General features: G+C 34.4%; 1 protein-coding gene across 2 annotated transcripts in view; it reads right to left on the bottom strand.

Annotated features, from left to right (window-relative positions):
* Nucleotides 1-2,878: 2,878 nt before the first annotated feature.
* The window catches only part of LOC113226318 (kynurenine formamidase), a 19,660-nt gene continuing 11,265 nt past the window's right edge, over nt 2,879-11,273 (bottom strand). For both annotated transcript variants that reach the window (XM_026458903.1, XM_026458904.1), the window contains exons 4-5: nt 5,445-5,658; nt 2,879-3,660 (exon numbers count right to left, since the gene is read on the bottom strand). In XM_026458903.1, coding sequence (XP_026314688.1) covers nt 3,201-3,660; nt 5,445-5,658 — 674 coding nt within the window. In that variant the 3' untranslated portion in view covers nt 2,879-3,200. The remainder of the gene's footprint in view (nt 3,661-5,444; nt 5,659-11,273) is intronic.

The following is an 11,273-nucleotide window of genomic DNA, read 5'->3' as shown; positions in this document are numbered from 1 at the left end:
TTTTTCAAATGTAAAGACCCTTAAAATGTAGATTACTAGAACCACCAGTCTGTACATTAAAAAAAAATATTTCTTTTCACCCATTTATTAGGAATCTACATAATGTGTTATTATTATTATATTATGTTAATATTATTATTATATTATTATTTATTATTATATTATGTTACGTTATTATTATTATTATATTATGTTAATATAATAATAATAATAACACAAACACTCATAGCCCGCACTAGGGAAACCCTGCATACGTGTGTCATGGACACCATACAGCACAAAAGAAAATTCACGAGATAATTAAATGTAGGTCATACGAATATGTCTCCTGGCCCGGGAATCGAACTCGGGAACTCTGCGTGGCAAACAAGTCAAATTTTTTACAGTCTCCGTAACCGTTCGTTATTGTAACCATTCAGTCAAATCATTACGGAGCCAACTGCGCTCCGATTGGCCAGCCCGAATTCGAAACAATTGACGGGTGTCGTCAATTGTTTCACTTCGAATCGAACAGTTAACTTGAGCTTTGCTATAATGGACGCATGGAAAATTGCAAAATTACATATTTAATATTTAATTACCGATGAAATGTGATTCCGTTTGTTTTGTAATTAGATGTTTTGCTATTTTTCCCACACCACCGAATGGAACAGCGCCCATCGTTTGAGATATTATCTTTATTACAATAAATACAGAATATTTTTGGAAGATACGGAGACGGACACACGGGTCAGTTGTTGGCGCTGTAGTATTTCAGTTTTCTAATTTGTGATTTCAGTGCAAATGAGAGTTGATATTTAAACGTGGTATAAGGCCCATTTGCTTGATAAGTTGCCAGGAATGGATGGCCCTTATTTCGTCTCTATTTCTGGTTATATACTCGATGGCCCACGTGTAAACTACAACCCTAGCCCAAAGTTTGTGAGAGGAGGCCTATGCCCATCAGCGGGACTATAGGCAAACTATTATTATTATTATTGAATCAGCCGTAGCCATGTGACCTATAAAGAGACTGACTGACTATTGACATTTCGTCTCTATTTCTGGTTATATACTCGATGACGTGGGCCCAATGAGAATTAGTAGCAGTGGAGCTTTATGTGAAAGAGTTCGTTCAGGGAAGCACTGCCACCTTACATTTCTGCCGCGAAGCAGTATTGTCAGCATTACTGCGTTTCGGTTTTTAACCAACTTTAAAAAAGGTGGATTTTTTGTGTTCATGTTACGATTTTGATGATTCTTGGTCCCATTTAAAGAAAATATTCCATTCTCTAAGGGTGGCAAACAATGGCACGAATCCGGTTTCGCGCACTTTCTGGTAACCGATTTCAATAAAACTTGGCAAATAGACGTAATACCAAGAATTTTTGAGGTCGGTTTTTTATAAAAAATATTATGTTATATAGGGTAAGCATGTTGGTGAAAAAAAAGGCACATGGGACTTTCAACTTGTGTCGCAGGATGACAGGCGCAGTGGCAGTGCCCCTCACATCTTTGCGATATAAAGCTCTAAGTGATACAGCAATTCCATTACATAGAGCATCAGCCTAGTGTGATTTAATACTCTGAATGGCACTGCAACTGTCATAGACAGGCGTGTCGTTTACCACCTACGTGTGTGGGACGAACAGTGCCACCACTTGGTTTAATAAAAAAACACACACATCAGTAAATTGCCTTGCAGATGTGTGCAGGTTTTCTCACAAGTTTGCTTCACCGAAAAGCTCATGGTAAATTTTAAATTAAATTTAAAGCAAGCCCACGATTCGAGCCCACAACCACGACACATGGCTGCTTTTACTTACGGTTTTTTTTTATTCAAAAACATAGTGTAATTTCCAGTAATTAAAACTACTTCATTAATCTGTTTATTTTTTATTGCAATTATCAATATATTTACATTTTATGTCATTATTTTTTTAATATCAAAACACCAATCTTGACTGAATACAGAGCATAACATCACACGTTATCCGAATTATTTTAGTTGTTTATTATTTGTATTATTTTAATTGGATGGAATTTGTCATAAATGCACTTAAACAAATGATACTTGGAGATTTTAAATTTATTATTATCGAACACATAGCGGGTAGGCAATTGTTTATCAATTACATCTGTTTAAAAATTTACAAATTTTAATGTGGTTTGTTATAGTATCATATCATATCAAATATCAGCCACAGATTAAGCTTAAAAACCTGCGGGTGGCCTCGATACCACTAATATCTACGCGCCAATCTATAAAAGTCACAAAAGACGATGACGTTTTATATCCGGCCGAAATTTATTTTATTGGATGTAGAATCTGTGTAGAAAAATTTCTCCCACATAAATGGGAACTTATTCTTTATAACTCTTTTCCATACTAGCTGAATTGCATGTATGTCAATTTATTTTGTTACTTACAATTATTATGTTATTTATTATTTTGCATCTGGATTTATATTTTGAATCTTAAATTCTAATGGAATTAAAGATTATATTCTATTCTACTGTAACATTGCAGGGTACTTTAGGTGCGGCCCATCTATATATCTACATAAGATTACATATATGTATTACATATATTCAGTGAGTTTCTATATGATGGTGTGTACGTATAAATAACTTATTGTCGTAACGTGGTTTCTAAAGTTTTAATTTTCATTACCATTCCAGAAGTCAGCTAGTAAAAGTTCATAATATGGAGCATTGAATTTGTTTCGAATGAATTACAGCCGCTATAGAAAAAGATATTCGAATTCACGAGTAGAATCAGGGTACAAAATTATCAAGATATTTATTTTAATTGATAATTTATCATGATAATTATCTGACAATTATCGCATAATTAAATATTATGCTGATTCATGGCTTTGTCTTTTTAATTTTTGACTAAAAATGACAAACACTGTTAACTAAATAAACACGAAAAAATCTTTGGGAAAATGATTTGGTTTGTGAATTTTGTTTTGTAACGTTTTGTTATTCCAATTAATTTTAAAAATAATAAGATAATTACTGAGCAGAATACGTGGCTAAAATCGTTGACAACAATGTATTTACACAACGTATATATATGTTGTTCCTATATCAGCATAAGTAAATAGCTATTATAATAGCTCATTAACAAATTCTGTATAAATATACTTACAAACCTTTTGTTTTGATTTATTTAACATTAGATTGACACCACATTTAAGAAGCCGTTAATAAATTCACAAATGCTTACGAATATCGTGTACAAGTAAATTGCGAAGATAATTATCGTCGTTTGTGAGATATTCAACAATGTTGAAATGATCCATTCCGTCTTTAATCTCGAAATACATGTTTTGCATCAAACATGTGTTGTGGAGGAGTTCGTAGAAGTCTCTTGATTGCTTCTTGAATGTCGGACTATCATATTGAGCTGCTATGATATATAGTCGTACTCTTCTAACTTGCAGATGCGCGTAGTCATCGAACTGAGGAGAGAGGGAGATAGCCCACTCGTGTGGAAGCTGCACTCGATCGTTGATTTTGGTATGGACAATCTCTCTTAAGTCGTATACTCCTGATATGAGGAAGGCGCCTTGTAGACGTTTAGAGCCTAGGGTGTTCTCTAGGAAGTCTGCACTGGCCAGAAGTTTGGCTACAAGATGCGCTCCTGCCGAGTGTCCTGCGAAGTATACTCCTCTGAAAACATAACATAAGTAGTGGTGAATTTTTTAAAATATAATTTACTTATTTGGTAACACATATTGAGGCCAGAGATGGGCAGTGGGTTTTAACCTATTTCTGCCCAAAATCATGGGCGGAATGTAGCATTAATTCCTTAATTATTACAATTTACGATGTAAAAAATCTTTCTTAGACGAAAAAGAGGCAACTCCACACAATACCCACCTTGCAATCCTATGTAGGTATTCTCACTACTAAGGATGCATATTATGATTCCATTTTTATGAAGATCGATTCGAGTGTATACAATCTCAACGATTTTTTGTATCGATTTATTTCAATACGATTTTCAAGTGATTCGATTCAATAGAAAGGCAAATCGTCTAGATCAGATAGCAATAAACATTTTGCAATAATATTATTAAATTTGTACAAAAGTCGATTTACAACAAATATTTAGTTGTGAGTAGGTTTTACCCTCGATTTCGGGCATTTCCGGTGTTAGCCCGATTTAATCCGAGTTAACAAAGCGCTTTGTTAAAGCCCGGGAGCGCTTGCCTATCTCTGGTTGAGACCAATACATCACTTATTATTATTTCAGATTATTGCCTGTACCATGACCTAAACGATTAATTTTGAATTAATAACAAGAACTTTAATTCACGATAATAACATTTGCTGGTAAATTAAGCGATTCGTTGGCTGCTAAACTAAAAAAACTTGTAACGTAGGAGTCTGTGACCCGTTGTGAACACTTTTTTAGGTACATATCTAATAATATCGAGTTCTTAAGTTTTCGCGATTGTTACACATAGGAAATGAAACTATTTTTCCTGATTTTAATCGCGTATATTTGTTTTTTTAAACAAACCGACGTTTCGGGCCCTGTACAGATCCCATGGACACGGTTGACTGAGGTGGTACCTTCTTCAACCAGTTATGTCTAATATTGATGCAAACCACCCTATTTTTTCACTATATTTACAATAATAAAAGTAGTTATTAATTAAATACCTTATTTTTAATTTTACAAAGAAAACATTCCAATTTACCCTAAATTAAGTTTTACAAATTATTTTATTGAATGAATTTTTATTAAGTTCAATTTATTGTTATATAATAATAGAAATTAGAATAAATTAAAACATATTAATTAGTACTGCAGTCTTATGTCTGTTTGGGATTTTTCATTAGAGGAAATACTGGATCCCAAACTGGTGGTACGGAGAAACCATCTTCCCTGTTGAAATTAAGATGTTTTTTTAATTTCAATGGCCTCTCGCAGCATCCTGGGTAGATAACGGACTTCTTTTGCAAGGACCTAGGGTTTGTCAAACTTCGTTGAATGTTGACGTTGAATGTAATCAGGATAGTTTGCAAATCACCTAACTTCTCAACTTTTTTGTTTTTTATGGTACCAAGTGATGGAACGAATATATCGTGCGCTTGGTGGTAGAGCTACACGCCCGTCCATAACAGTTACAGTGCCACCCAGAGCTTTAAATCGCAAATATCTGAAGGGCACTGCCGCTGCGCCCGTCACCCTGAGACATAAGTCAAAAAATCCCACGTGCTTATGATTTCATCTGCATCGTTACCCTTCAATACCGAAACGCTTATGCTTACATTACTGCTAAGCGGCATAAATAGACGACGATTTTAACTTAACTTGCGGATGGTAACATTGTTCATAGTTTGGAATACATTGTTTTCTATCGGGGGTTTAAAAATGTTAATTTAAATTTTATTACCGTTTATGTACAAAACTTAAAAAAAAACATGCTAATTTGTATACGAACCTAGATCCCATCTTTTCAGCATATTCAAACACGAATTTAGCAGCATTCTCAATTTGGTTTACGATCTCGGGCAGCGTAGCAGCCGGACAGAGGTCGTAACCAACCACAATTGTCTTCACTTTAAAACGATATAGAGGACGTGCTGGGTAGCGTGACACCTCTCTGCATAGCTCTTGCCAATAACCGCCGTGGATGTAGACTAGAATAGGAGCATCTGAAAGAAACATGCATTAGAGTTTTATGAACAAACAAATTTGTAGATAACTAAGGCAGAAATATCTGTAGCTTAATATACGAAGTGTCTAAGTACCTATTACTTTACGCACTTCTTAGGTTTGTTCCCACGACCCGTGATTTGCACGGGTGAGCTCGCGCCACAGACGAGTGTGGTGGCGCGTGTAGAGTGCTCTATTCTGGGGGGCTACTCTCGGTCTCCGTCCGACATCCGTCCGAAACAATTACTGTAAAATAAGTAATATTCGATAAAATTAAAAGACAAGTATCCTGAAATGAAGCTTCATTCGCATTCACGCGTCTTTTCATTTGGTCGAGTATTGCTTATTTAGCAGTAATTGTTTCGGACGGATATCAGACGGAGAGCGAGTTGCCATTCGAAAATACACACATCAAAAAGGATCAAGGTATTTTTTTAATATATGATTACCCTATTAAAATTAATTTTAAAATATCTATATAAATTTATTAAATATTTATTTATTTATAAATTATTAAATCAAGCAAAAAAACCAATCGTGTTAAAAAAAAATTAAAAACTAGATTTTCAGTAATGTGCAAAAACGAGCTTGATCCTTGATGAGTGTATCATGTGAATTTATTTACGTTTCTGCAGCATCTTGACAGGGCATACAGCTTAGTTAAAAAAAGTCACCAGTAAAAAAGTAACCGGTGTTATCAATATCATTCAACAAGAGTTTGCTTTACCGATTCATACTAATTATTCAAATTAAGTAACACGGTCAAAGGACTAATCGGCAAACGCACGTGCTTTTGCGCCGCGCTTTTGAAGGTACCGACACACGGTGGATCCGACGGGCATTCGCAGGCGAGCCCGTACGTGCTTGGGCGGCGGACCTCTCACGACGGCGCGTGACGGCGTAGGCACACGCGACACGGCCATGGAAGCCCGGATTCTTAGGAACAGCGGAACTTTTCTATGCTGATTCTGATCAGAGCGTTCTGGGTCCTGGGTTTGATTTCCTTGGTGACCCAACGGTTTGCACTGTGGGAGATGTGGATGTGAATGTGGAGGACACCAACTAACTGGTTTCAATATAAGAAATTCTCTGTGTTATGAGTACCAAAGCAACGAAATGAACATCGGGGCACTAACCAGAAAATCAGACTAGAATCTATTTTCCAATTTGAAATTGGTTCTATCGGGAATCGAATCCGGACGTCTTTGTTTAGAGCACAGTGTAACCGCTGAGTCTGAGGATCAAGCCTCGCTGAGACAGATAAAATCACTTTTAAATTAACAATGGGCTTACATACGATTAAAACCTTCATACGATAATTACTAATAACAATTTTAATGAAAATTTGACTACTACATCCTCGTGTAGTTCCATAAGTACTATTTCTACTCATTTGTGTCTTCAAATAACAATAAATGAAATTGACGTTATTGGAAAAGTCAATAAGAAATAGATATTGGAATTAGTGACGATCAAGACCATTCAATCGTCCCCAGCGTTAGACGGCGGTGACAGTCTTCAGAACTTCAGACTCCAATACAATTCCCATGGGGTTACGACGCCCGAAACAAAGTTATTTCTGCAGATTTATTTATGTTTATTCGGCAAAATGGATTGCGTACATTACAAGTATGGATAAATTTAAAATTTCTATGCAATAATGATAAACGTAAATATAAGACATAGTGTTTTATCATCTTGTAATAAGAAGACGCTGACAGTAATGAAAGATTGTTTATTTATTGATAGGCACTGAAAATAAAACATAGAATCAAAACAAACATCTAATAGTATAATTGAATGCCATCATAGTCATTGTCATCAGCTTATCGCAGTCCACTGCTGGATATAGGCCTCTCCCAATGTGAGCCATTTCGCCCGATTCTCAGTTTTGTTTTTAATTTTAACATTTAATTTGGCTTTTAGCTTTGAAGTTTAAACGAATTAAAAAAAGAGATTCCTATTTGTTTTTGTACGTGTTTGTTTACGTTTATAAAAGACAGGTACATGTATAGATTTATGTTAGATTTTATGTATTTTGAAAAAGTGTGCTCTTATATAAAATTGGTTAGGATCTATTGATGGACTTCAGAAGATATATCAAGAAGATACAAACCTTTCAATGCAGAAATCACAATTTTACTGTAGGATTTTTTCATGTAGATAAAAGCTTATTGCAAATATCACAACTTCAGTTAGCAATTTTTCGAACCGCAAAGATAAATTGGTGGAATTGTATTAGATTTTTATCGCCCTGTGCAGGCGCCCCCTTTGAGCTATTGACTATTTGAAGTTAAGGGGAATCTTTTTTATCACTTTATAGGTTTGTTTATGAGATAAAAAGTGAAGGACATCCTTGTCCTAGTTGGACAATTTTCAAAATCGTTAGCGTGTAAATGAGTCAATTAAATTAGTCCTTGACTAAAAATGTGGTTAAAAATTCAGTAAAATATTTTCCTTTTTGTTTTGTAACTTCTTCTTTTGGTATTTCCTTTAGTAACATAAGTTTTTGTTAATATTTTCTGTCACACATAATGCTTATCACTTTATTATCAATTGAAAGGTTTCAGGTTTTTATTTTTGCACATAATTTATTTCTTATCGAATGTTTAAAGTATAAATGTACACTTATTTCTTTTTCTGTATTACTAAGTGACGGGACTTGCTGTCCGTAGCACTTGCAGTGCCACTCAGAGCTGTAAATCGCACAGATCTGAGGGGAATGTGCTATTACGCTCATCAACTCTGCAAAATCGGAACGCAGTAATGCTCAAATTACTCCTTGGCGGAAGAAATACAAGGTGGCAGTACTTCCCTTGACCAAGTCTTTCACAAGAAACTCTACTGCTGCTACTCTTCAAAAGCTGTACAATTAATTGGACATCAAATTTAACACTTAGTACTTTGGATGCGGGCGTACTGCAAGTGGCAAAAAGTTGAATTTAAGTATTAAGTGTTTGACTTGACGTGCTTTTGACTTTATACCAAAGTTCTTCTTCTTCAAATTCAAAATTAAATTTAATTCACACTGGTCCCTTTGCAATGGCGGTAAAGACTCATAATAAATACCAGAACATATAAAGACCGAAAACAATTTAGAAAAATTTAAACATGAACTAAAATAATTTTTATTATTAAAAGGCTTCTATTCGTGGCAAGAGTTTTTGAAATAAAATGGTTTGATATATTTAATAATAAACAACGGACAACAATAAATTAACTAAAAAATATGAATATACAAAATGTAATTAATAATCAAAATGATAATGTAAAGTGAATTAATTTCAATTTCCTTTCATGTCCATGTTTAATTTTAGTTTGATTTTGTTTATTCAATTTTATTTTAAATTTTTTGTTTAGAATAGTTAAATAATTTGAATGTTTAATAAGTTGCTGTACCCTACCAGGGTTCATGTCTAGGTACTGAATTTTTTTAAATGTACACCATGTCAACCACAAGATTGCAATAAATAAATGAATTATGAATTATGTTCTAAATATAAACAGAACTATATATAAAAATGTCGTTCTAAATAAAATTATGGAAAGTTATGAGGATATTCGCGAGCAGTTTTTTCCCATAAGGGACGAGAATTGAGCGACGTTTCTCGAGCTAAAATCGGAACAAGAAATTTATTTTGCAGACTGTTGACTGTTGTTTTAATCTGTTAAATGTATAAATTTACTGATTTCCACAACTTTAAAATTTTTCAATAAACTAATAAGTGCAACTTTTTTATTAAAAAAAATCTACCTCAAAAGTTCGTGGAATTACATCTATTTGCCGAGTTTTATTGTTATCGGTTACCGGAAAGTGCGCAAAACGGTTTCATCCCCAAATTTGCCACCCTTACAGGTGGAATATTGTCTTTAAATTTAAATGGGACTAATACTGAGTTACCTTCTTTCCAACAAAAAAAGAATCATCAAAGTCGGTTCACAAATAATCGAGTAATCGCGTAACGTACACAAAAAAAAATGCAGTCCAATTGAGAACCTCGTCCTTTTTTGAAGTCGATTAAAAAGAGATGTTAAGGGAACATACATATTTATATTATAGTTTTAGTAAATTTCACAAATCCTTCATTTGAAACTCCATCTTGCAAGTAGGTGCATTGTGATACCTCACGCTACAGGCAAGATAATCAATAGTTACTCAATACATACAGTCTGTTATTTAATGCATTTTTTACCGACTTAAAACAAAAGAGGGCTTCTCAATACGGCTGTATGTTTTTTTAAGTATGTATGTTACGCATAGGAAAAGAAAATATTTTTCCGGATTTAAATCGCGTATATTTGTTTTTTCAAACAAACCGACGTGTCGGGCCCTTTACAGGTCCCATGGTCACGGTTGACTGTTGACGGTTGACGGTTGAGTCACGTCGGTTTGTTTGAAAAAACAAATATACGAGATTTAAATCCGGAAAAATAGTTTCATTTCCTATGTGTAACAATCGCGAAAACCTAAGAACTCGATATGTATTTTACGATTTTGGTGATTCATTTTTGTTGGAAAGAGGGTATCGACTCTGAACTGTCAACTTTACAGTTGAAGAAAAAATCATTTATCTATATAAATGATCATTTATCTATAAAAATCTGGTTTATTAAATAAATATATGTAGTGTACATACACGTCATGTGTAATAAAAATATTAAAAAACGACGTATTTTTATTTAATAAACCAGATGCTATATAAATGACGTAAACAATTTTTTTTTCATACCGTCGAGGTAGTACCGATTGCCAGTTCACAGTCGATATTTTACTTCTAAGGGTGGATAACAAGGGGATGAATGACTTTTGGGGTCCGTTTTTTTAGAACTCTGTACTGATTTTACATGTTTTTCATAAACGGTTTTTGTTTCACCCCCAAATGGTTACATCTATATGGTAGAGGATCACAGATTCTAATCTATTATAAACATTTATACATCTTTGGGTCTGCCTATTACTATGTAAAGCGCCGTGCAGAGTCGACATTTTAGAATGATGTTACCCTCATCAAACGCACAATGCTCTTTGAAAACCAGTCTTCACTGGCATAAGATGGAAAATAATATAAACGTAAATTAATAACAGAAGAAATATTTTTTTCTTTTTTTATACAAGAATAAGTGCGCATTTGACGTTCATCTCAACTGATGGAAAGCAACGGATGGATATCTAAATAATGCCTATTCACACTCGCCTTTCGAGGTTATAGCGTTCGAGCTCCTTGTGAAAGAATTCATCCAGGGAATTACTGCCACCTTACCTATTTTTGCCAAACAGCAATGCTCACATTACTACGTTCCGGTTTTGAAGGGTAAAGGTACTGGTAAAATTACAGGCACATGGGACTTGCCAAGTTTATGTCTTAGGGTGACGGGCGCAGCTGCCCTCGAATATTTGCGATTTAAAGCTCTAAGTGGCGCTGCAACTGTTATAAGCAGGCGTGTCGCTTACCACCAGGCGCACGACTTGTTCATTTCGTCACTTGGTATAATAAAAAGAAATGAGGTCACACATTGGTGACCTTAATTTTTTTGTTGTTAATTTTTTATATTTCTTATTTTGTAACACACACACACACACACACACACACACACACACACACACACACACACA

This window comes from Hyposmocoma kahamanoa, unplaced genomic scaffold, assembly GCF_003589595.1.
Source record: "Hyposmocoma kahamanoa isolate Upper Pololo Valley unplaced genomic scaffold, ASM358959v1 188, whole genome shotgun sequence".
NCBI classification, from domain to species: Eukaryota; Metazoa; Arthropoda; class Insecta; order Lepidoptera; family Cosmopterigidae; genus Hyposmocoma; species Hyposmocoma kahamanoa.
Note: the sequence above shows the minus strand (reverse complement) of the source record. Positions and strands in the feature narration are given on the sequence as shown.